Source organism: Loxodonta africana, chromosome 8 (genome assembly GCF_030014295.1).
Source record: "Loxodonta africana isolate mLoxAfr1 chromosome 8, mLoxAfr1.hap2, whole genome shotgun sequence".
NCBI classification, from domain to species: domain Eukaryota; kingdom Metazoa; phylum Chordata; class Mammalia; order Proboscidea; family Elephantidae; genus Loxodonta; species Loxodonta africana.
Window position 1 is genome coordinate 46,591,997 of NC_087349.1, and position 27,682 is coordinate 46,619,678.

The window sequence follows — 27,682 nt, forward strand, 5'->3', positions numbered from 1 at the left end:
TATATATAGTGAGATAGATGTATATACATACACATATATATACATATTTTTTTGCCAATACAGGCAATATTCCACTTGCCAAAGTAGACTGCAGAGGAATTCAGGTAAGAGAAAAGAAAGGCCCCGTGTTAGGGTGCCCTTATTCTTTGCACCTTCAGAATAATAAACATGAAGATTAGTTCTAATGAGAGTCCGGGGTGTTGTCAGAAAAACCTTGCTTTCTGAACAGGCCATGATTAGTGGCAAATGAGAGTCAAAAGAGTGTTGAAAATTGGGGACAAAAAGGAATTGGGGTTTCATTGCTTCTTGTGTTTGATTTTCTTTCTTTACTGTTTCTATAAAGCTTTACTGAGCATCTACCATATACCAGACCTAGAATTAGGAACCAGAGGAAAATGTAGCAATGGCCCGCCCCTCAGCAAGTTTTTGTTGCATCTGGTATATATGTTTGTACAGTGGCAACAGAAAGGAGATACCAGCAGCAAATTTAGAACCCAATGCCGTCTTCTGAGGCAAAGTTATCTTCTGAGGTAGAAGTTCTTTACATATTTCTAGACTGTACCTACCTAGGTGGAGGCAAACAGGTATACCTGGGTGGCATCAGAAACGTGAAATAAGAGAGCACAAGACTTACCCGTCATCAAACCTCAGATTAAGAAGACAGGAATTTTGTCATCTATAAAGGCTACCACTGAGAATAACAAAACCAAACCAAACCCGTTGCCATCCAGTGAATTCTGACTCACAGCGACCTTACAGGATGCTGTAGAGCTGCCCCATAGTGTTTCCAAGGAGTGGCTAGTGGATTCAAACTGCTGACCTTTTGGTTAGCAGCTGTAGCTCTTAACTACTGTGTTGCTGAGAATAAAAAAAATAGATAGGCTCAAATTACCTTAAATCTTAATAGTTTGGGGGGAAAAAATCTGACAGGCGTGGTGGTTCTAGCTCTTCATGAAGCAGCTGTGTAAACTTCAATAAGTCATTCAAGTTCTTTGAACCTGAGTTCTGTGCTCTCCCCTTTACACCTACTTCAATCCCACCCCCCACTCTCCAGGCCCCCTGAGGCACCACTAGGGAAACCCCATGCTCTCTACAGAGAACTTGTACACTAAATAAAACTGGGCCTTCTTGGTCCCACCTTAACGCCCATCTTAGCACAGCCAAAAGGAAACACAAATCTTCCTCCAGAAGTCCTCAGTGAACAACATGGCTTACTAACGGTTCCTTTAGAACTAGAAGAGGGAGCTCCACAGTGCATCATGCAGCAAATCTTCCTAAAATTCTTTATCACAGCAGATGCCACTCCTACACCCCTTCTCCTCCTCTCTTTTAAAACTCCTCTAGAAACTTGTCTTCCCACCTGTTTTGTTTTTTTCCCCCCTTCTGTGTGTCCACTCATCTTCTCCTTGATATCTTTGGCTACTTGGTTACTTTGTAAAACAGCATTCAGGGTTCCTTCCAATTTTCCTTTCCACCCAGTACTACAACACAACATCCCCTCAGAGGCCCAAAAAACAGAACTGAGTGATTAGTAGGTGGCAGGGGAGATTGTAGATTTTTAGATTTGAATTTTTCTTTGCCTTATCATAAGGATTAAGTACTACCTCCTTAACCTACGGTCAGTCCTCCATTCTTTTCTCACCTTTTATACTGTTCCCTCCTACGTACTCCATGTTCCAGCCAAATAAGATGTGTAACCGTTTACCTGATCAGCTCCCAGTTTACCGATGACTTTGCTCATTCTACCTGGTCCAGTAGCATTTTTGTGCTTCAGAATTCTACCTGCCTTTCAAGAACAGCTCAATGCCACCTTCCCTTAAAGCATGCCACTTCCTGACAAAAGGAACCTTCTTCTGTAACCTCCCCATGTAGCGCTTGTGCTTACCTTATGTCCTTATGATTTTCTTTTCTGTTTTTTAAGCTGATCTATAGTAGCTTCTAAGAACTTTGAGAGTAGGAGGTACCTGGCATTCATCTTGATATTTTTTGCAAATTCTTATATAACTGACTGTCTTGTGTAGTGCAGCCAAGGTTTTCAAAAGAGTGAAGGTACATGGCAATTAGTAAAACCCTCCATTGAAGTAAGCATGTTACTGAAACACAGTAGGCAAACTGAAAAACGAGAAATTTCTTTCAAGTTTCTGAATTTTTCACATGAAGTCAGGCCTAAGCTGTCAGAGATTTCAGTGTTTAAAGTTAGAGATATCATACCAAGTCAGAACCAACCATACATCTATTCCAATTTTATTTTGCAAGCTGAACCCCCAAAGTAATATGCAGTGGGAAAGCAATGCTTTTCAAATGCTTTTTGGAAAAAAAAATCTTTTATTTAAGTGAAATCAAAGATGTAGTCCCCCCACTCTCCACCCGCAAAAAAGCACCCTTATTCCGGGTGAGCAGTGTTTCACACATCAGACTTTTTCCTGGCATCTTTCCCAACACCACTCCTTTTGGCAGTCCTAAAATATATCTGCAGAACTTTAGGGTCTCTAGGGATACAATTTGAAAAAGCCTATTCTAGCAGTTCAGTGTGTTAAATGCCAAACCTGCATTCATCAAGAATCTTTCACGTCGACCTTCCACAATTATGCTATCAGGGCCTCTGTAGATTTCTAATAGTTGGCTTGTTCAGGTAAGAACAAAAATTTTACAAAATATTTTGTTGTTGTTATTTATCGGTGAGTCTATTCCTAATCACGGTGACCCCATGTATGCAGAGTAGAACAGGCTAGGATCTTTCAGAAGCAGATGCTCAGGCCTGTATTTTGAGGCATCTCTGGGTGGGTTCGAACCGCCAACCTTCTGGCTAGTAGTTGAGCACTTAATTGTTTGCAACACCCAGGGACTGCTTACAAAATATAGTCTAGGGATAAAAATGTATCCCAGCATCAATACCATTCATTTATAAATGATATTCACATTTTAAAACAATGATTTTATTAAACAAATGAAAATAAAAACTTTGCTATTTATTTACATAAGAAATATTTTGGCTTCCAAATAACTTACAAAGTGCTCTGTACTTAAGCAGAATTTGTTTATCAGTAAATTCTGCCATGGTAACCATGGGAGTAAAATAGTGTTTGGAGAGCATAGAAACTTGTTTGTCTTTTCTGTCAGAGTTGTTATAAATTCTGACTTAGGTGCCAGAAGAAAATAACAAATTTTAAACAGAAGGTTAAGTAGGGACATTAATACAGTTGAAAATTTATTAATTTTTGAAGTATCTCCTGTCAGCAAAGTATTATGGAGTTATTTTGATAAGATACAAAGCAAAATGTTTCACCTTAAACTAAAATTTAATTAGAATCATTTTTCCACTCTATAGATTTATATAGAAAGTCAAAACAGGGTGATACTGAGGTTTATTGTATATATATTTTAACTTATGGAAAATTAGCCCACTTCAAGAATGCCAAGAAAGCTGGAAATAGCTACAGGTCCACACATGATATATGATTTGTAGGGCTGAGAGATTTTTTTTTTCAGGGAAGACCATTAATGAAGCTTATTGCTGCATTAATCACCCCAAACAGAGATAACGTTGGAAATGCTTCTAGGAAAGTGGCCAGAGCATGATTGGCACTCAGCAAGTGTCAGCTGCTTATCTTTATTAGTGTGTAGAAGCAAGATATCCCCAAATGTGGTGAATTCGAAACAAAAATTACAACAGGTTACTTAGATTGACTGAAAAAAATCATGGTATTTCCTTTTCTGAATGGGAAATAAAAGTAAGCAAATCATTTTGTGGACCCTTCTTTGATAAACTTTCACACCATAAGCACAATTTGCTTGTCTCTTGTAGAAGGTGACAAAGTCAATTTCCAGAGAAAGAAAATGAATAAGTTTTCAGATCCCATGTGATCCAAAATAAGCTGAACATTTGTACAAGACCTTCTGTAATAGAGAAGCAGTTCGTTTTAAACAGTAGCATTCTCATTAATTACTCAGAGATGAGTCGGACTTGACCTGACGGCAGTGGGTTTAATCTTGAATACTAGAGATTAAACTCAGATTTTGAGCTTAAAAAGTTATTATTTTCAAAAAGCCTTATTCAAAATACTTTGAGAAGCATATAGCACCATGGCATGCTTATAGGAGGCAAATAGTAAAAAAAAAATTGGATTTAGATAATGAATATAAAAACCAGTTATCTTTGAGGTGCTAAGACAAAAAAGGCTGATATATACTTTTTAAATTTTTTCTTTTTCGTTCAGAAGTAGATTTCAGACTTCTTTCAGAAGAAGAGTATATGTTATTAGAGGTATAGCGTAGATTTCCTTCTGAAAAGAGCTAAATAATACAGTTCTTTTTGAGAAGCTGTGCTGTGTCCAGGAAGATGCTGACCACAATTAGCTAGATAGGGGCTTTAATAATGGTTTACCTCATGAATTTCAATGAGCGAAGGTGCAGAGGCAGATTGAACATGGGCATGGTGACACTGGGTTGCTGACCTGACAGAGAAGTTGTCAAGGAGTAGAAAAAGCAAAGTCTGGACAGTAAAGGGAAGCCATGCTATGGGATTATGGGAAAGACAGAGGAGTGGTAAAGAAGGAACAGTTCAAGGAGTAAGAGAAGCACCAATTGCAAAGGATTTGACGTAGAGGATTTTAAGAAAATAAAGTCCCAGCTTATGGCTATTTATTCTGTATAAAATGCTTAAAATAATCTAGCTATTGGGTCATAGTGATTTTTTGTTGTGTTGAGTTTTGACTACGTGTGTAAAAACTGCATGTCTGTTTTATTTCAAGGTACAGGTTTGCTTATGTATTACGGCACATGTGTTATAAACAGCATGTATTGGTATGTACTTATACCATGTATGTACATATGGTGTGTGTGTGTGCGCATGTGTGTGTACACATATTTGAAGCCTACCCACAGGCAGAGGGCTGTGCTTATTTTCCACCCTGCAGCTGGACCTAGCATTAAGTGAAAGTGCCCAGTCAGATTCATTTGTAGCCATTGAGTGTTTTAACAGTTTGAAAGCTATTAGAAATATAAATTTTAGGTTAACTCAAACTTGGATAACTTGGAAAATATTTGTGGAAAAACCAAGTTTTAAGACCATTAATGTCTGTAAAATAAAGAGAAAGAGTAAAATCAGCCTCTGCTTAACTAAAGGTTTATATTCATAGCAAATTAGTACCCTAATAGATTGACACAGTGGCTGTAGCAATGATTTCAAACATACTTACTATTGTGAGGATGGTGCAGGACCAGGCAACATTTCATTCTGTTATACATGAGGTAAGTTGCAACTGACTTGATGGCACTTAACAACAACAACAAATGGTTTGAAATGACTATAAATGATTCCTCAAACTTGGATAGTACACTGTTAACAAATGAGAAGGTGTTTTGATCTGTAGCCTAGTTCATATTTCTTTTGCTGTGTGCATATGTACATACACATGCAGATTTAAACATATAACACACTGCATCCTGCATGGCAACACCTCAACCTGACAAGGTATTGTCTCTAGAAAGATGCAATATCTCAGGCTTCAGTCGGTCATTGCCTGCTCCTTTCACTGTGAAGTGATTTCCCAGGTCAAAAGCAATGTTTTATAGAATACAATTGTGGAATACCATGATGGCATTTAAGATACCCAGCAACTCAACAAAATAGTGTTGCTGGAAAAAGCAAGACAGAGAGGAAAAGCAAATCCAAATCTAAAGTAATCTAGAGTATGTGTTCCACTGGGAATATATCTCTGCCCTCTCCAGAGAGAAGTGGTCCTGGGACCTCTCAAATGACATAGTTACAGCATGGCAGGGGGCGGTTCCTCCTCACCTACAACCTCTATAAGGTCAGCTTATCTCTGGGCTCCTTTTATGAAAGTCTGCTCCATACTCTTACTTGCTAGGTTATCTCATCTAGTCCCATGGATTCATTACCATCTATGTTCTGGCAACTCTTAAATGTATTTTGGTACCCTGGGTGTCTTCCCCGAACTTCAGAGGAATATCTGAATGCCTAATCTACTGGGATATCTGATAGATATCTGAATTTAGACTGTCCAAAATTGCTGATCCACCCTCACCTACCCACCTGTACACACAATAGACAAGCTCCCCTTGTTAGCTTACCCATCTAAAATCTTGTAGTTTTCTGTGACACCTCCAGCTTTTTTACTAATCACTCCCAATCAGCAAGTTTTGTCAGCTTAGCCTTTAAGACAGACCCACTTTTCTGCAACCACTGTAGCTCATGGTTTCATCATTTCTCATCTAGATTATTTCAGACAACATCAGATTGGTGCCCTTGCTTCCATCCTTATCTCCCTACAGTCAGCCTATTCTCCTCTCAACAATAAGAGTAATCCTTTTAGAACTGAATGAGATCGTGTCATATATTCTGCACAAATCTGTCATAGTGTTTATCTCACTCAGAATAAAAGGCAAAATCCTTACCATGGTTTACAAGGCCTAGATGATCCGGCATCCCTTGTCCCACCTTTTGTCCATCTCCAATCCTCAAGTTCTCTCTGATCTCATCTCCTCCCCTCCCCTCCCCACCCTACAGATACTGTTTTTTCCACACTGGCCTCCCTGACCTTCGAGCTTACCAAGCACTTTCCAGACCCTGAACCTTTGTACTTGGTACCCCCTTTACTTAGAATACTCATCCCCAGATACTTGCATGGCTTGCCCTATTATTTCAAGACTCTTTTTTTTGTTGTTCAAATGTCACTTCCTCAGAGAGAACTCTCCTGACCTCCCTCTATAAAATAATGTATCCCTCCTCTGATATTCCCTAATTTTGCTTAATTTTTCATGATATTTATCACATATTGTTTACTTATTCATTGTTTCCTCTAATAAAACGTAAACTCTACGAGTACAGGATTTTGGTCTCTTTTGTTCACTGATGCAAGAAAGTCAGGAAAGGTATGCATCAGGGTTGTATCGTTTCACCATACTTTTTCAACCTGTATGCTGAGCAAATAATCTGAGAAGCTGGACTATATGAAGAAGAACACAGCATCAGGATTGGAAGAAGACTCATTAACAACTTGCATTATGCAGATGACACAACCTTGCTTGCTGAAAGTAAAGAGGACTTGAAGCATTTACTGATGAAGATCAAAGACTACAGCTTTCAGTATGGATTGAATCTCAGCATAAAGAAAACAAAAATCCTCACAGCTAGATTAGTAAGCAACATCATGATAAACAGAGAAAAGATTGAAGTTGTCAAGGATTTCGTTTTACTTGAATCCATAATCAATACCCATGGAAGCAGCAGTCAGGAAATCAAGGGACGCATTGCATTGGGCAAATCAGCTGCAAAAAACCTCTTTGGAGTGATAAAAAGCAGAGATGTCACTTTAAGGACTAAGATATGCCTGATCCAAGGTATGGTGTTTTCAGTCGCCTCACATGCATATGAAAGCTGGGTAATGAATGAATAAGGAAGACCAAAGAAGAACTGTCACCTTTGAATTATTGTCTTGGTGAAGAATATTGAATATACCACAGAGTGTCAAAAGAACAAACAAATCTGTCTTGGAAGAAGTACAGCCAGAATGCTCCTTAGAAGCCAGGATAGAGAGACTTCGTCTTACGTGTTTTGCACATGTTATCAGGAGGGAGCGGTCAGTCCTTGGAGAAGGACATCATGCTGGTAAAGCAGAGGATCAGCAAAACAAGAGGAAGACCCTCAATGAGGTGGGTTGACACAGTGGCTGCAACAATGGGCTCAAGCATAGCAACGATCATGAAAATGGTGCAGGACCAGGCAGTGTTTTGTTCTGTTGTACATAAGTTCGGAACCCACTCGATGGCATCTAACAACAACAACAATATGGCTTGGCACATAGTATACACTCAATAAATGTTTGTTGAATTAATTAAGACTAAATCACTAAATCCATTTTTGCATTTCTATCTCCATAAGCCTTTGAGTTCCAAGACGTATTGGTCTTCTGAACTTTAGTTATCATGAGCTGCTGTTGAATCCAGGTTTGTGTTATTGATCAAGGTGTTGGAGCCAAACACATCTGCTCAAGTGAGCCCATTAAATCCAGAACTTCTGGTAAATATACTACATCAATAAATTCAGCCACATCTAAAACTCTATTCTTCCTTCCTTAGTCAAGCAACCTCAAAATCTGTCCCCACATGTATTCCCTAGCTGTCTGCTGATATAAACTAGCAAAGCCTTGCAAAGGCTTCTCCTCCACTTTGACACTAAAATTGACATCAGGGAATGCCCTGTGTCATGGATTGAATTGTGTTCCCACCCCCTCCCCCCAAATATGTGTTAGAATCTTAACACATTTGGAAAGAGGGTTTTCTTTGTTGTGTTAATATGGCCATATCAGAATAGGGTGTGTCCAAACCTAACCCTGTCTGAGTTACAGAAAGCACAGCATAGATAGAGACAAGTACAAATGGAGGGAAGATAGATGGCCATGTGAAGATCTCCAAGGAGCTGAGGAACACTGGGGCTGGAGTGGCTAGTGGGTTCGAAACACCGACCTTTCTTTAAGCAGAGCACTTAACCACTGCACCACTATCTAGATCAAGGGAACATTATATGCAAAGTAATGAAAACACAAGAGAAGATGGTTTGTTCAAGAACAACCAGGGCATTCACTGTGTCAGGAGTGTGAGTAGTGACGTAAAAAGAGTCTGAAAAGGTAGGCAGAACTCAGTTCATAGGGGGCTTATTTGCCAGATTTTATCTTATAGGAAATGAGGCATTACTGAAAGGTTTTAAGTCAGACAATAACATGATCAGTATTGTATTTTTGAATAATATGGGAGTGATATGGAAGACAGATTGGGATAGATTGAAATTGGAGGTATGGGCTTCTATTAGGAGCATGGGTATTATCCTAAGGAGGGGATGATGAGGGCTGGATCACAGCAGCAATATTAATGATGGAGAGGAGATAAGCTTGAATGCTACAAGAAGAAATTGAAGCTTTTGTATTTCAAATGTGTCAAAAAGATGACAGATAGAAACGATAGTGTTCCTCAATTTGTCTCTGCCTTCCTGTTCATGCAATAATCCTGATTAAAGTCTTCGAAGAGTCAAAGGTATTGTCTAGGTTAGGTAAACATTATACAAGTTTTCAGACAACAGTATATATATATAAATATTGTTTTGCAAACAGTAATATTTTATATTTCCACATTGAGGAAATAAACAGATGTGAAGATTAAATATTTTATTTTATAGGATTTTAAAAGACATAATACGTAAACCTACTTATACATAAAGGAAAATAAGAATTTTAAACAAGGCCTTATCACATGACAGTACCATCACTTTTACCTTTAAAGCCTTATCTTGGGTAGCTGTCCAAAAATAAGGACCAGCAAATTTAGTTACTAGGATATTTCCTGTGTTTCGTATATTTAAGCTCTTTATTTATTAGACCAATTTATTATTAATTCATTTGGAGCATAATTGCTTATCAGTTAGATTTTTTTTCCAGTAATAGATGAATTGGTCCCATTTGGAGATTCTAAGGACCAATTTTAGTCAATATTTTCAAAGAATTGTAAATCTCAGAAACACAGAGTCTTAATAAAGATAAATATTAGCCACCAAAAGAGACCTAAGACCCTAAATAATATATTTATAGTCAATCCACACCTGTGAACATTATAGTATGCATTAGTAGATAGATATATTAAGACAGAAACACTTACTCAGATATAATCTATTTTCATTAACATGTTAAAGATCGTAAAATTCTAGATTATACTTTATATTGAATGGCATGAAATACTAAAGAGGAATTGTTATATTACAGAATATTTTGTTAAAGCATTTTAAAAGTTTAATGGAGAATAAAAATTTGATCCTTTGAAATCAGGTGAAAAGATAGACAAGCTTCTGAGTATTTATATAGATTAATACATTATAGATTAATAATTTCTCTTAAATTATATGTATTTCCCATTAAATCAGTAGGCATTCTCTGTATGAGCAGTTATTTTTCTTAAAATTTATTTTGTGATAAGTCCATTTTTGGTCACAGAAATCTACTTACACATTTATGAACAATTATATATAGAAAATGAAAATGCTCTTAAATGGAATACATTGTATAAAAATCAAAATCATTTTAGTCTTTTTTAAAAAACAAAATAGAGAAATAAAGATTAAATCACTTATAGCATTTACATTTGAAATCCTACTGAGTAGACAGGCAGTCTTTGAAATATACACTGATATTTTTGTATTCTGGTCATCACTTAATTCTATTTCCATTTCTCTTGCTTTAACATTTTAGTGATATTCACAGTAGTTTAATTTTTATCATGTTTACCTAAAAGCTTTGTGTTTTATATTTAATTTTAAGGAATATTTTGCTTCTTTTTCATTAAAACTTTCTTTTAATGAATATTAGGCTTCATATTTGAAAAATTAACCTGAAGCAACTGTCCTGCTTAGTAATTTTCAAATAATGAGTAAAGATTCAGATTGTATTTTGGAAAAGTGTCTACTATATTAGGAATAAACACTAGAAATTAAAGAGTAAATGTGTTTCCATGACTCACATACAGTACAGTATATTATTTTAAATTTTTCTCTAGAGCCGTTTTTTAAATGAGTAACAAAATACTGCCCTCTCTGAAATGGTCCCTTTTTACAATGATGAAGTTAAACACATCATTTTAATAAACTTTTTAATATGACATTTGCATTCCAAAATTAATAAATTATAAAAATTACAAGTACTTTTGTGTGGTTAAAAAACAAACACATACATTTGAATTTTCTGATAGTAAAATAAGCAACATACCAGTTAGAGTTTATATATACAAAATTTGAGCTACTGTTCTATATACTTCAAAATTAGTGATTTATATAAATAAATTTACCTATTTGTCCTAGAAAACTTAGCTTTCTGCCTAATGAAGTGACTCACTTAATGATATTATTGCTTAGGTTATAAAATTGACCTTCAGAGTATTATAGCCTATAAACAAATGCTTCATTCACTCCCACTACCCCCATCCCCCACCAAAAAAAGCCTACCAGTAGTCTAGCACAGTAATGATAAATCTTAAATTAAAAACTGTTGTGCATACAAAGCAGAGGAAGTTAAAGCAGCTTTCACCATCAAACATAGAAAGAGTTAAACCATGGCCTTTAAGATTTCGTTATTTTCTGAATACTTTTAGGGGTGACATTAAGCTACCACATTTTAAAATGTTTTAAATGACAAATATTTTACATTTCATGAATACTACATTAGCATGTTTAATTATATGTATTATTTCCCTTTGCCTGGGAACTAAAATGCTATAGGGTCTCCCAGACCCAAAGTACATGGCACACATGGAGTGTGTTCATCTCACAATGAGAATTAGAATATTTAGAGATGAATAACTATCCAAATCACCATTTGTAGCCTGAAAAGAGTAATATACCTTCAGATGTACTTAAAAGATAGCCAAAATATAGACTACTTGTGAAAAATCTAGCCTGCTGAGTAAACAATTATTGTAACAAGTAATACAAATAATTTTTTTAAAGTTCATTTAATAGAAATTAAGAGAATTATAAATCTAATGTATAGTTCTTAATATTCCCAATTACTTACAAGTGTTTACAGATAACAACATTATAGTAGCAAAATATATATTTTTTAGCTTTGTTTCAAATGCTGTGTAGCATAAGAACCCACTGCTCAGAGATGTATTTTTGCACTATGGAAAAGGAATGTGAAACAAGGCATTTTCCAAACTGCTGAAGCCCTATTAGGTAATAAAACCTGTGAGAATGTGCACTAGTTATTTATGGCTTAAAGTGCTTGGGTCTAATCATCATTTTGGCCTCTTTGAAGGAGGACTTATAGCCACCAGGATGTGCTTCATTCACACCAGGCCAGGTGCCCCAGAAAATCCCATTCCGGACACCTCTGTATTTTTGGTGATAATATTTGCCATTTAAGTTTGCAGAAATACATGCATCAAACCACCAGCCCGAGCTGTAGAAGAGCCCACAGTTCCCAGAGGGATACCGATCATTGTCTCTATCTGGGGTGGTGAAAAATTTCATATCATGGTTGTAGTGTTTACTGAAATGTAAGGCATCTCCGGCCGTGCCATTGTAGTTACCAATGTGAACACGGTATTTGAGAAACTCGTTACCCACATAAAACTGATCATACAAGGCATATAGTTTGAGACCATTGAAGTCTTCAAGATCTATTCTCAGAATCATTTCCTTACTCTTGGTCAGAAGATGGATTTTATCATTCCCAAGCCAAAATTCTCTTCTGAGGTTTCCAAAGCCTACTTTGTACTCTTGCCATGTTCTGTTGAAGTTGGTGCTTCCATCGAGACGTGCCTGTACCACTGTCCAGCCTCCCCCCATGGTGTCCATGTCGCAGTAAACTTCAAAGCTACTATTTTTGGGATCAGGTGTAACTCTGTAGGTCTCACTGCTTCTTTTGCCTATTGCGTGGTAGTCAGAGCAATCTTTATATATTAGATGTTGAACTGAAGAAGGAAGAAAAGAAAGGCATTGGATTTTGTTAGTAAAAAACTACGTAACTGAATAATTTTCTATATGTACAAAGAGAGTTTGATAATTCCTTCAATGACAATAATGAAACCTTGCCCTGCTAAACCTACTTGAACCTTTCAGCAAATGTTTGTCAGGGACTAAGAAATAGTTGTCAAAAGGACCTAAGAACTGTATTTTGCGAAGTGGTGTGTTATTGAAGCAGAACAAGGCTTTCAAACATACTCCTTTTTGATGATAATGACAACATCAACAACAAACAATTGTATTAAGAATAATAAATAAAAGTATCAGCTACAATTTAGTGAGTGCTACCTGTATGTTCTAGGTACCATGCCAAAGACTTCATAACATTTTCACACTTAACTGCATATCAACCTTATGATGAAGGTATTATTCCCAATTTGCAGGTGAGGATAAGGTTAAAAGAGGATCAGTGCCTTTCCCAAGTTCATGCAAGTGGCAAGTGGCAGAGCCAGGACCTGAACTCAGATCTGTCTGGCTGCAAAGCTTGTTCTCGTAAGCACTGCATTCCTTGGTCCTGAAAGTCAGATGATTCCAACTCTCCCAGAACTACATCCCACACATACAGAGGAAGCACAGGCTTCTATTCCCTTTTGCCTACGTGGCTGATTGTCTCCATTGTCACAAGGTTTTACAGAATATGTTCCAAATGATGCATTTTAAAATTCTAATATATAGCATTGATTATAGAATTATTTTTATTTTACTTGCATAAGAACTAAATAAAGAAATACAAGTAAAAAAGAATTTTTTTTTCAATGATATACTAATGTTCTGAATTTATTATCCAGGAAAGTATTTAGCCAGTGTTTCACATGGTTGATTTCTAGAAAGAAATGATAGGTGATTGATTGTGTTCAGGATAAGGGCAATAATCATTTAACAGGGTTCTGTAGGAATCAAAGATAGACATTTACTCCCAGATAATTTTTATAAAAATCCTGTCAGATAAGTTTAATATAAGCTCCCCTCAGGCACAAAAATCTATTAATGTGTATTTAGAACTTGTAATATTTGGATATTTCCCCAAATCTTTTAGAAAAGTAGACAGTAGAATCTTGTTTGTATCACTACAAGTTGCCATGCAACACCAAATCTAATGTGCATCTAGGGATGTCACCTACGACGTGAACCTCTGTGCTAGCCATGTACAGCCTACATTCAGATACAGGCCGCCGGGGTACTGGCTGTGGTCCTTGAAACCCTGATCCACCCTCACTGGTAGGTTTCCTGGGGATAGAACATGCCTGCAGAATTGTTCCAGATAAACGGGCTCTCTCCCTGGGCACCAGGACCCCTCAGCCTCAGACTCACAGTTAAGTGGAGGTCTTAGTACAAAGATGGCTTTACACAGTGTAGGAAGACCATCAAGGCAGGTTCCAAGAACTCAAGTGGAAAGCCCAGTTTCAGGGAGCCAGTGGCCCTGTTGAAGTTCATGGGCAGAGGAAGTGGTTAGGTGTGTCGTCTCGAGTGTATATTTATTGAAGTTAAGTTATTTGGATGGTGAGGGTGGGTTCTCTTTTTATATGCTTGAATTCTGATTTGAGGTAAAAGAGAAAAAGAAATAAGAATGTACTCCTTCCCTTAGAGGCATGCCAAAACTCTCCCCTTATAATGTACTTGTGCCACAAGATCTCAAAGCAAAATGTTTTGCACACATATGAAGCCGCATAGCTGCTTTTATTCTATCTATAAACTCTCCCTTTTTCACTAGATATTTGGGATTATGGACTGCAGATTACTTGCTAAAACTTTTCCAAGCCCTCCTGTTGCTGCATGAGAAATGGCACTTAGCCAACCATAAGGAAATCCTCCAGAAACTGCTCTCTGATGAACGAAATGTAACTGTAAACATTGCCTAATCTCCATTGTTTTCAAACACTTCAGTGAAGAGATAGACGAGTTAAATGCACTGAAACATTAAGACATTCTCCTTCTGCTTCAGCTTATGTGTAGGTCTAGCATCAGTAAGTAAGATCTTAAAATTGAAGGTACTTTCTAATGGGTACAAAACCAAAACCAAACCTGTGGCTGTAGAGTCCATTCCGACTCATAGTGACCATATAGGACAAAGTAGAACTGCCCCATAGAATTTCCAAGGAGTGCCTAGTGGATTTGAACTGCCGACCTTTTGGTTAGCAGCGGTCGCACTTAACCACTATGCCACCAGGGTTTCCCTAATAGGTACAGAACAGTCTAATTATGGTTTCTGTAGTTAGGTCATATGTAATTTCTATAGTCACATTTGCAAAGGCATTTGTTTTTCGTACTACCTTGATGAATAAAAGGCTGATTTATTTACTCCATCATTTATTTAGCTTATTTGCTCAGGTTAATGTTTGTAGATATTGCATAACTACATAACATTAATAAATAAATGATGAGAAAACATTATTATACATACCTGGACGTGATTGTATTTGTTCTTGGCTGGGACACTTCGATGAACATTTGCCATCCAGACTGTTGACAACAAATGTTAGATTGGCTACTTTGCTATCAACGTAGTTTTCAATGTTGTTCATGTTTACAAGATTCAGCTTCTCCAGGCGATCATGAAGCCCGTCTATCTCCTCTTTTGCATTCTTCAGGTCAGAGGAGAGCTTGTTAACCTCATTCTCTAATTCTCTAACTCGGTTGTCAGCAGCCTCTCCCGGGGTTCCAGTGCTGGGTACCAGGAGTCCATTCGTGCCCGGGTCTCGGTTGTCATCAGCCTGCAGTTTACAGTCGTGGCAACATTTCTTCAGGTTACTTACAATTTCTTTGAGGTTCTGAACTTCTTTGAACACTTCCTCAATCCTGCCGAACTGCTTTGGGAGCTGAAGAGTCAGGGGAGGCAGGCTCACCTGGAAGGGACATTCTCCTCCCTCCTCGCATTTCCCTCTGCTTTCCAGCCTCACCGGGCAGGCATCCTTCATGGCTTCATCTCTAACTTCCTCTGTTTCACTGTTTGCCACAACCAAAAAACTCTGAGCAGCCAGGACAGCCGAGCTCAGCCAGCACAAGTTAGCTAGCTTCATCTTCGCGGTGGCGCTTACCCCAGCAGGGAAGTGTGTAAGCTGGAGCTGCTTTAATAGCGACAGCTGCCTGACTCAGGCTTTCTGTGTTTCCAGAAAAGGGCGGGAGTGCTTGCATCACTAGTTTCAGAAACCTAGAGGAAGAGGAGCTCGTCCTTATCAGTGCAGATTGCCAACATGGCTATTTATTCTCAATGAGAGTAACATGTATCAGAATTACTGCAGTGGGTCAGGTGCACATATTCCAGACACTTCACTTCCATGTTTTAGTTTGCAAAGCACAAGAAAAGTCTTATATTTCAAAAACAATTTGTTAAATGTGTGCTTGAAATAAATCATGTAATTATACTTACCACCACTGGAGAAACTAGTTTTTAGAGATAAAAATTAATGTGCCAAATATCTAGGTTGTCTGAAGAACAGAAAATGTTACTAAAATGGAAATATCCCTCTTAGAATGTGGCATTGAGGATCTCGTGTTTTCTCTATGTTGGACTTTTAGGTGAAATCTCAAGCACTTTTAAAAGTTTCTAAGCCTAACAAAGTACAGCTTCCCGATTCTTGCAATTTTTTGTTCTCATCTTTTAAAAAAGGGAAGAAATACTTGTAGAGAAAAATACTAGTTTCTATTCCTTTGACCATAGTGTAAAAAAAAAATGCCTAAATAATGAAAATGCATTTAAAAGTACATCATAGTCTTTAACAAAACCAGCAGCCTCCCGTCCTTTGTCTTCACCATTTTTGTGACTGCACTGTCATCTTCCACACCCGCCCACATGTGAATCTTTGACCTAGTCCTGTCTATGTTCCAATTCTTCTGTCTACAGCTGTCTTTGCCTTCCATTCCCCCTGGCAGCCCTGTCAGTCCGGCCTCTATGCTTTCTGTCTCTTAGAGTGGGCTCCTCAACCCAGTCTACGTGCACACACTCTGTTCCTTGCCCCAAACTTGTCAGTCCTCATGGCAGTGGTTTTAAAATTTTCTCCTCAGAGGCTGAGGGCAGCTTCAATCTAAGAAACTGCCCCCCTTTTCGTTTGTTTTGCATGTTGGTGTTTCATGTAAATTTTCTTTAAAAAGAAGGGATTTTATTGCTTTAAAAATAATTTTGAAATGACTGACCGGTATAAAAATCCAAATTCTTTATTGTATATATTAAGGGACTTTGTAACCTATCTCGTATTTGTTTCTTTAATCTGATTTCTTATGATTTTTTTTAGACAGCCCCTTCATTCCAGCTAAACTACCCTATGCACTTTCTCTAAGTATGTCATAGGCTGGCTTTGCACTTCCACAGCTCTGTTTACACCATTCCTCTGGCACGTGCTCTGCCTATCAAAATTCTGCTTGAGGCCCAAGCCACACCTCCTCCATGAAGCCTTCTCGGATATTTATGTCTTTTTATACACTCTCATTGCCACACACATACCCACACTGTATTTCTATGCATATATTTGTGTATGTATAAAATGAGAGGAGAGATGGAGGGAGGCAGAGAGAGGGAGAAAATATCTTCTCCAATTAGCAAGTCCATCAAGAGCAAGAACCACATATCTATTGATAAATATTTAGGAGACCTGAATTCCACCACTGGATGTGCCTCTTATTGGATGTATGAATCATTAACTTCACTGAGCCTTGGTTTTTGTAACTGTACGGAGGAATTTAGTTATTCTTCCTAAATAACAGGAATGATAGTTATAAAAACTTTGAGTGCATATGAAAAAAATGTAGTGTATAAATGTAACATTCTTTCCAAACAAATTTGTCGAACATGTTCCATACACCTTCTGCCTTATTTTCTTCCATCTTCTCCCAATGCTTTTAAAAAATTAAGTTTGTTTTTCTCTTCATTCCACTGAGTATATTCAAACTAATTTGAGACAAAAATTTTAACTTTCTGGCTAAAAATATCTATTTAGTAATTTCTTAATTGTATTTTTCTCCTCACTCTCAAGCTGTGACCTTCCCTGGTTATAAGGGAAGAAATAAGGAAATTATTACATAATTTAAAAAAGAGAGAAGGATGATAATATAGATTTAAAAAATTACTTCATAACTGCAGATTTACAGCAATGATATTTAGTTTCTGATACATAACTACATGTCTTTGACTGGCTAGGGTATAAATTTATATATTTAGCCAAAAGTGTATGTATTAAGAATCTTATGTATACTTGGCAGTCTGCTACAGCATATATAATATGTACGCATAGCTTCTTTTATTCATTAATTCATTCATTCATCATATATTAACTGAGCACCCACTCCATGCAAGGCACTCTTTTAGGCATTTGGGCTATACTCCAACACTCATTTGTCAGTCTGTAGAGCTGTGATAGCTTCTGTGTTGCTGGAAGCTATGCCACCAGTACTTCAAATACCAATGGGATCAACCATGGTAGACAGGTTTCAGTGGAGCTTCCAGATTAATACAGACTAGGAAGAAGGACCTGACAATTTGCTTGTAAAACAATTGGCCAGTGAAAACCTTATGAGTAGCAGCAGAACATTGTCTGATGTAGTGCCAGAAGATAAACCCCTCAGGTTGGAGGGAACTCAAAATACAACTGGGAAAGAGCTGCCTCCTCAAAATAGAGTCAACCTTAATGATGTGGATGTAGTAAAGCTTTGGAGGCCTTCATTTGCTAATGTGGCACGACTCAAAATGAGAAGAAACAGCTGCAAACATCCATTAATAATAAGAATGTGGAGTGTATGAACCTAGGAAAATTGGAAGTTGTCAAAAAAGAAATGGAACACTTGAGGGTTGATATCCTATGCTTTAAAGCCTGAACCCACTGACGTCAAGTCGACTTATAGGAACCCTATAGGACAGAGCAGCACTGCCCCATAGGGTTTCCAGGGAGCACCTGATGGATTCCAACCCCATAGAGTTTCCAGGGAGCAGCTTTTGGTTAGCAGCTGTAGCTCTTAATTAGTATGCCACCAAGGTTTCCACCTAGGCCTTAGTGGGCTGAAATGGACTGGTATTGGCCATTTTGAATTGGACAATTACATGGCCTACTATGCTGGGAATGACAAATTTAAGAGGAATGGCGTCACATTCATTGTTAAAAAGAACATTTTAAGATCTATCCTGGAATATAACACTGTCAGGGATAGGATAATATCCATATGCCTACAAGGAAGACCAGTTAATATGACTATTATTTCAGATTTATGCACTAACCACTAATGCCAAAGATGAAGAAATTGAAGATTTTTACCAATTTCTGCAATTTCAAATTGATCAAACATGCAATAAAGATGCATTGATAATTACTGGTGATTGGAAGGCAACAATTGGAAAGAAAGAGAAAGGATCTGTAGTTGGAAAATATGGCCTTGGTCATAGAAATAACACTGGAAATCATATGATAGATTTTTGCAAGACCAACTACCTATTCATTGCAATACCTTTTTTCAACAACATGAACAGCAACCATACTTGTAGACCTCTCCAGATGGAATACACAGGAATCAAATCAACTACATCTGTGGAAAGAGATGATGGAGAAGCTCAGTATCATCAGTCAGAACAAGGCCAGTGGCCAACTGCAGAACAGACCATCAGTTGCTCATATGCAAGTTCAAGTTGAAGCTGAAGAAATTAAAATAAGCTCATGAGAGTCAAAGTACAACCTTGAGTATATCCCACCTGAATTTAGAGACCATCTCAAGAATAGATTTCACACAGTGAACGCTACTGACCAAAGACAAGTTGTGGGATGACATCAAGGACATCATAAATGAAGAAAGCAAAAGGTCATTAAAAAGACAGGAAAGAAAGAAAAAAACAAAATGGATATCAGAAGAGACTGTGAAACTTGCTCGTGAAAGTACAGTAGCTAAAGAAAATGGAAGAAATGATTAAAGAGCTAAAGCAAATAGAAGAAATGATGAAGTAAAAGAGCTGAACAGAAGATTTCAAAGGGCAGCTTGAGAAGCCAAAGTAAAGTATTAAAATGAAAATTGTAAAGACCTGGAGTTAGAAAACCAAGAGAAGAACATGCTCAGCACTTCTCAAGTTGAAAGAACTGAAGAAAAAATATTCAAGCCTCGAGTTGCAATATTAAAGAATTCCATGGGCAAAATATTGAACTATGCAGGGAGCATCAAAAAAAGATGGAAGGAATACACCGAGTCACTGTACCAAAAAGAATTGATTAACATTCAACCATTTCAGGAGGTAACATATGATCAAGAACCAATGGTAATGAAGGAAGAAGTCCAAGCTGCACTGAAGGCACTGGAAGGCTCCAGGAATTGACAGAATACCAATTGAGATGTTTCAACAAATGGATGCAATGCTGGCAGTGCTCACTTGCCTGTGCCAAGAATTTGGGAAGACAGCCACCTGACCAACTGACAGGAAGAGATTCATATTTGTGCCCATTCCAAAGAAAGGTGATCCAACACAATGAGGAAATTGTCAAACAATATCATTAATATCACACACAAGTAATATTATGCTGAAGATCATTTAAAAATGGTTGCAGCAGTACATCAACAGGGAACTGCCAGAAGTTCAAGTTGTATTCAAGAGAGAATGTGGAACGAGAGATATCATGCTGATGTTAGGTGAATCTTGACTGAAAGTAGAGAATACCAGAATGATGTTTACCTGTATTTTATGTACTATGCAAAGGCATCCGACTGTGTGCATCATGACAAATTATGGATAATATTTTGAAGAATGGAATTCCAGAACACTTAATTGTGCTCATGCTGAATCTGTACATAGGCCAAGAGGCAGTTGTTTAAACAGAACAAGGGGATACTGCATGGCTTAAAATCAAGAAAAGTGTGCATCAGGGTTGTATCCTTTCCCTGTATTTATTCAATCTGTATGCTGATTATATAACCTGAGAAGCTAGACTATATGAAAAAGAACCTGGCATCAAGATTGGAGGAAAACTTATTAACAGCCTATAATATGCAGATGACAAAACTTTAATTGCTGAAAGTGAAGATGACTTGAAGCACTTACTGATGAAGATCAAAGACTATAGCTTTCTGTATGGATTATACCTTAACATAAAGAAAACAAAAATCTTCACAACTGGACTATTATTAAGCAACATCATGATAAATGGCAAAATATTGAAGTTGTTAAGAATTTCATTTTACTTGAATCCAATTGTGGGGGAAAAAAAAAAAGAATTTTTTCCTTTTTTTTTCCACAATCAATGCCCACGGAAGGTGAAGTCAGGAAATCAAACAACAGGAGAGGTTGTGGAGAGACTGCAATACTTATGCGCTGCTGGTGGGCATGTAAAATGGTACAACCACTTTTGAAATTGATTTGGTGCTTCCTTAAAAAACTAGAAATACAACTACCATACAATCCAGCAATCCCACTCCTTGGAATATATCCTAGAGAAATAAGAGCCTTTACATGAACAGATATATACACACCCATGTTCATTGCACCACTGTTTACAGTAGCAAAAAAATGGACGCAACCAAGGTGCCCACCAACAGATGAATGGATAAATAAATTATGGTATATTCACACAATGGAATATTATGCATCGATAAAGAATAATGATGAATCTGTGAAACATTGCATAACATGGAGGAATCTGGAAGGCATTATGCTGAGTGAAATTAGTCAGCTGCAAAAGGACAAATATCGTATAAGACCACTATTGTAAGAACTCAAGAAATAGTTTAAACAGAGAAGAGAATATTTTTGATGGTTACGAGAGGGAGGAGGGAGGGCGGGAGGGAGAGGGGTTTTCACTAATTATATAGCAAATAAGAACAACTTTAGGTGAAGGGAAAGACAACACACAATACAGGCGAGGTCAGCACAACTGGACTAAACCAAAAGCAAAGAAGTTCCCTGAATAAACTGAACGCTTCGAAGGCCAGCGTAGCAGGGGCAGGGGTTTGGGGACCATGGTTTCGGGGGATATCTAAGACAATTGGCGTAATAAAATCTATTAAGAAAATATTCAGCATCCCACCTTGGAGAGTGGCATCTGGGGTCATCTAAGATGCATCAATTGGTCTCAATCCACCTGGAGCAAAGGAGAAAGAAGAACACCAAAGACACAAGGTAATTATGAGCCCAAGAGGCAGAAGGGGCCACATAAAGCAGAGACTACATTAGCCTGAGACCAGAACTTGATGGTGCCTGGCTACAACTGATGACTGTCCTGACAGGGAACACGGCAAAGAACCCCTGAGGGAGCAGGAGAGCAGTGGGATGCAGATCCCAAATTCTCGTAAAAAGACCAGACTTAATGATCTGACTGAGACTAGAATGACCCTGGAGGTCATGGTCCCCAGACCTTCTCTTAGACCAAGACAGGAACCATCCCTAAAGCTAACTCTTCATACAGGGATTGGACTGGACTATGGGATAGACAATGATACTGGTGAAGAATAAGCTTCTTGGATCAAGTAGACACATGAGACTATGTTGGTATCTTCTGTCTGAAAGGGAGAGGAGAGGGTAGAGGCGGTCAGAAGCTGGCCAAATGGAAATGAAAAGAGAGAGTGGAGGGAAGGAGCGTGCTGTCTCATTAGGGGGAGAGCAATTAGGAGTATATAGCAAGGTGTTTATAAATTTTCGTGTGACAGTCTGACTTGATTTGTAAACTTTCACTTAAACCACAATTAAAATTAAAAAAAAAGTCAAACAACATATTGCTTTGAGCAAATGTGCTGCAAAAGACCTCTTTAGAGTGTTGAAAAGCAAAGATGTCACTTTGAGGACTAAGCTGCATCAGACCCAAGCATGTGAAAGCTGGACAATGAATAAGGAAGTCTGAAGAAGAATTTATGCCTTTGAATTACGGTGTTGGCAAAGAATATTGAACGTACAATGGACTGCCAGAAAAATGAACAAATCTGTCTTGGAAGAAGTACAGCCAGAATGTTCCTTGGAAATGAGGATGGCAAGACTTCATCTTATGTACTTTGGACATGCTATCAGCAGGAACCAGTCCTTGGAGAAGGATGACAGTGAAAAAGAGGAAGCCCCTTAAGGAGATGAACTGACAGAGTGGCTGCAACAATGGGTTCAAACATAGCAACGAATGTGAGGATGGCACAGGACTGAGCAGTGTTTCGTTCTGTTGTACATGGGATCAGTATGAGTTGGAGCCAACTGGATGGCACCTAACAACAACACAACAGTGAAAAAATCAAGGACGCTTGGTGGTGCAGTGGTTAAGCTCTTGGCTGCTCACTGAAAGGTCGGCGGTTTGAATACACCAGCCACTCAGTGGGAGAAAAGACCTGATGATTTGCTTCAATAAAGATTAAAAAACAAAACAAAACAAAAAAAATCACTGCCATCAAGTAATTCCGACTCACAGTGACCCTACTGGACAGATAGAAATGCTCATAGGGTCTCCACAGCTGTAATCTTAACAGAAACAGATTGCCACATCTTTCTCTGGTGGAGTGGCTGGTGGGTTTGAATTGGTGACCTTTTGGTTAGCAGATGAGTGCTTAACCACTTAAAAGCTTGGATGTGCTTTGGGAACTGGCTCATGTCTCTTTAGGACTCATAGAAAATACCCCAAACAAAGATAGGGAACTGTTTTATTAATCAGTTTTCACTGACACTGATGCATGATTCTCTGATTTATCAATTTTTTTTTTAATTATTGGTTACTTACTTCAAGGCAAATCCTGAGTGACTGCCAAATAAAAGAGGCTGAACCAGCCTAATGAATTTATAATTCATGGAGTGGGGGTGGGGGACAGGGAGTGTTGTGTTGCCACCATCCTACAAGCCTTCACAAATATTATCTCACTACATCCTACCATTTCTACTGCTACTACTTGCATGTGTAGAAGAGCAAAGACAGAGCTCAGAGCAATATATAACTTACCTATGATTTTACAGATTTTGAGAAACAGAGCTGAGATTTGAACCTGGATCTCTCTGACTCCAAATCTTTTTTTTTTTCCCCCCTAGGTCACATTGCCATGTTGGGGGGAAAATAATATTGGAAAGGTATATTGGAGCCATATTGTGGAGAGGCTTAAATCAATGCACAGAGCAGTGGGGAGTCACTGAAGGTTTTTGAGCAAGGGAATGATATAATCAACTAAGTACTTTAGATAAATTAATCAGTGATATATTAGATGTATTGGAGATGGAAAGATTGGAGACAAGATTAAAGCTTGGGGGTTACTTTAATGATGTAGGTCATTATCTCCCAAAAGGTGTTTTCCGGAATGTGAGTGACTAGATGTCAGTGAATATTATATGAAAAAAGAGTCCCAGGACAAGTGGCTCTAAAAAATACCAGTCATATGCTGATGTGTATTATGGCTGACCAAGAGAAAGGTAATGTCTGCTGCGTTAGTTGACAATGGAAACCTCCTTCCCACACCTCCCCCCGGGACCATGTTTAGGAATGAATCTTTTGTTAGAAACCGGTAGGAGATGGTGTTCAAGGTGAGAGATGCTAGTGTGGTGGTGGCACTAAGTAAGAGGTGAACTAGTGTGGTGTCAGGAGGGGTGGCAAAGGGAAGGCAGACATTATTGCCATGGAGTGATAGAAGCCGTAGGATCTGGTAAATGATGAGGAATGCAAGGAGAGGGAGAGTTGAGGGAGAACTCTGGAATATAACTCTGATTGAATTTAAGTACTGTCATGGCAGTGACAGTAGAGAGGGAACAATAGGTTAGGAAGAGTGTAGAAGTACTATCTCTATTTTGCATACATTGCCTTACAAGTATTGACAAGCCACCAAGTAGAGCTATTTAGCAAGTATTTGGACATCTAGGCACGAAAATCAGGAAGGATAGATTTAGATGTCAATTTGAAACCACAGAAATGGATGAGAGGACCGAAAGGATAGTCAAAGAAATAGGATGACAACTTGGAGAGCACAGTGTCACGTAGACGAGGAGAGAGGGTTTCAAGAAGGAGAGGATCATCAGATAATCAAAAACTTAAGAGCTAACTTTGTTACATTGAAACCGCCCCCTCCACCAGAAGAAAAAACAAACCATTTCCCATTCAGCAGATTCTAACTCATGGTGACCCCATGTGTTTCAGACTAGAACTTCACTCCATAGGGTTTTTAATGGCTGTGACCTTAGCTCACCAGGCCTTTCTTCCAGGGCACCTCTGGTTGGATTCGAACCACCAGCCTTTCAATTAGTGGCCGAGAGCTTCATTGTCCTCAACTTTTATGGAAATTCCACCCTCTCACCTTGACCTTCCATTTCCACTATCTTGCCGGAAAGCCTTTCTGGATTCTTTCATGTCCAGCCTACCCCAATTCCTGGTATCGGCTACTGATTCTCATGACAGCGTCAGAATGGCCCCTTCTTCCCGAAATGTACCACCACTGACGCATTATACCACTTGCAGATTTGTCTTTCAGATCTAAACAAATGATTTAACACCAATACGTGGTGGGATTTTAAAATAACAAGATTTGTTTCTATAAGCCACATATGAAAATTAGTTTCATTAGTCTATAGTCACGACACACTCAGACTTCTTTTTTTTCTTATACAAAGTATATTCATTTACTGTAACTCGATCAGATTCCTAAAGTAAATTTCTATTTCCCTGATATAGTTTTTTTTTTTTTGAAGGAAATCCTTTATGTTTTTATTTGTGCCAAAGGAAGTAAGTAGATACAGTGACAATCATTACTTATAGTATTAAGATTCTTTCTTTGATATTAAGCTTATTAATACAGTGTATTTATCATTTCTGATTTATTGTATTTAAGAACTTTTGTTCTTTAGGGGGTGTGTATTTTGCTGTCAAAATTAAAACAATCACTTTTAAAATTACTTAATTTAAAATGTCAACAGTAAATAATGCTTATTTTAATATTCTTTAGAGATTTGAGTCCTTGTTCATTATAAATTTCATGGAAAGAACTTAAAGCAAAATCCTGATTTCAGCAATCCATGTAGAAATCAAGAATTGCCTGATTCTGGTGAAAGCAAAATAAGAGTTGGTATATTCTTCTGCAGATCTTGCAAGTCCTTCACTCTAGCATTGATGAAGACATCCTTTTAGTGTGGATCCATCAGGAAAGATCCATTGTGTGAAACCTTAGGCTTCTGGACCAACAGAAGGTATTGGGCAGAAATGCCCTAAGGTTCATTATTTATGAGCCAATAGGATATACAGCCGTTTGATGTCCTAATGGACCAAGTCTTCAATGGAGATATCCAGGGCTTCTAGGGTTAGAATTTTATAGAACTAGAATATTCCATGGAGGTCTTGGAATGTACATCAATCAACATCAATCAACAAAATCTCTTCATACTGTATACCCCACACCAAGCCAGGAATTATGGAGGATCAAGGAGATCCATGAGATATGGCATCTAATTTCACTGTTATCTCTCTAAATTTCCACAGACTTAGAAAACTTCATATAACCAATGTCAAGGAAACAAAATGTATTTTATTCCTTATATCCAAGATTATTCTTAAGATTCCTTTTCTATCCCAAAACAAAGAGTAAAATCATAGTAAAGAAATGATGAAAATCAAATTGTGGCTTTCCACATCTTCTATTCCCTGTAGGGTGGCAGCTGTATTGTTACAAAATCTATGGCTTTAAATTCCTGGAAATGTCTGTACATTTACTCTAAAAAAAAAAAATTTTTTTTTTTTTTTTTTACTTAGGATGGCTAATTTGGTCTTACCTGTCTTATCAATTGTATTCTTTGGGTTTTTTTTTTTTTTTTTTTTGTCCACCTTTAATTGGCATTAAAAAATAATGTGTAACTATGAGTGTATATAATATATAACATTGTATACAATTTCTTATATATATGTTATAAGTTATAAAAATATAATATTGTTGTTGTTAGGTGCCTTTGAGTCAGTGTGACTCAAAATGACCCTATGTACAACAGACCGAAACACTGCCCGGTCCTGCACCATCCGCACGATTGCTGCTATGTTTGAGCCCATTGTTGGCAACCTCTGTGTCAGCCTATCTCATTGAGGGTCTTCCTCTTTTTTGCTGACGCTGTGCTTTAACAAGCATAATGTCCTTCTCCAGGGACTGGCCCCTCCTGATAACATGTCTAAAGTACGTGAGATGAAGTCCTTCCATCCTGGCTTCTAAGGAGCATTCTGGCTGTACTTGTTCCAAGACAGGTTTGTTCACTCTTCTGGTAGTCCATGGTACATTCAATATTCTTTGCCAGCACCATAATTCAAAGGCATCAATTCCTCTATAGTTTCCTTGTTCGCTGTCCAGCTTTCACATACATATGAGGCGAGTGAAAATACCATGGCTTGGATCGAGTGTACCTTAGTCCTCAAAGTGACATCTTTGCTTTAGCACTTTAAAGAGGTCTTTTGCAGCAGATTTGCCCAGTGTAATATGTCATCTCATTTCTCAACTACTGCTTCCATGGGTGTTTACTGTGGATCCCAGTAACTGAAATCCTTGACAACTTCAGTATTTTGAGATATGAAAGAGATTAAACAAGTAAACAAGCAGCTAAAGAAGCAGAGATGGGGAAGAGAGACAGTAAGCTACATGAAGATTGCCCAGGAGCAGGAACTTAGAAGAGATCAGGACCTTCCTCCAGAGCCCACAGAGAGAGATAGCCTTCCCCTTGAGCTGGCACCCTGAATTTGGACTTCTAACCTCCTAAACTGTGTAAGAAAATAAATTTCTGTTTGTTAAAACCATCCGCTTGTGGAGCTAGATAACTAAGACAGGAATGTATTTTAATATTTCAGTTCATTCATAAGAATAATATACATCTTAATTAAATTATTATGGAAAGTGAAAATACTAAACTAATTCTATGCTAATTGAATAGTTTCATACTGAATGCATATCTTAAAGGCCTGCCCTTAAACCCTTTGAAACTTGTTTTTTTAAAGACTCAAGTAGATCTTATAAAATATATATGCCAACTTGTTAACTCTCAGTAAATGTTAATTTAAAGGTCACTACAAAAAAAAAAAAATTTTCTTTTTTACCACTGTAGTGGAAACCTTGGTTGCATAGTGGTTAAGAGCTAGGGCTGCTAACCAAAAGGTCAGCAGTTCGAATCCACCAGGTGCTCCTTGGAAACTCTACGAGGCAGTTCTACTCTGTCCAACTATGAGTTAGAATCGACCCAATGGCAATAGGTTTGGTTTTGATTTGGCCACTGTAGTGGTAATTCAA

At 37.8% G+C, this 27,682-nt stretch overlaps 2 protein-coding genes across 2 annotated transcripts in view; one reads left to right on the top strand and one right to left on the bottom strand.

The window, feature by feature from the left end:
• The window catches only part of CCDC146 (coiled-coil domain containing 146), a 163,263-nt gene that overhangs the window by 20,645 nt on the left and 114,936 nt on the right, over positions 1-27,682 (top strand). The window lies entirely within an intron of this gene.
• FGL2 (fibrinogen like 2) lies at positions 9,168-15,594 on the bottom strand. Its single transcript, XM_003407185.4, has 2 exons — positions 14,928-15,594; positions 9,168-12,474 (listed from the first exon to the last, which is right to left on the bottom strand). Exons 1-2 carry the CDS (start codon positions 15,541-15,543, stop codon positions 11,768-11,770), a joined length of 1,323 nt encoding a protein of 440 aa, XP_003407233.1. The 5' UTR covers positions 15,544-15,594; the 3' UTR covers positions 9,168-11,767.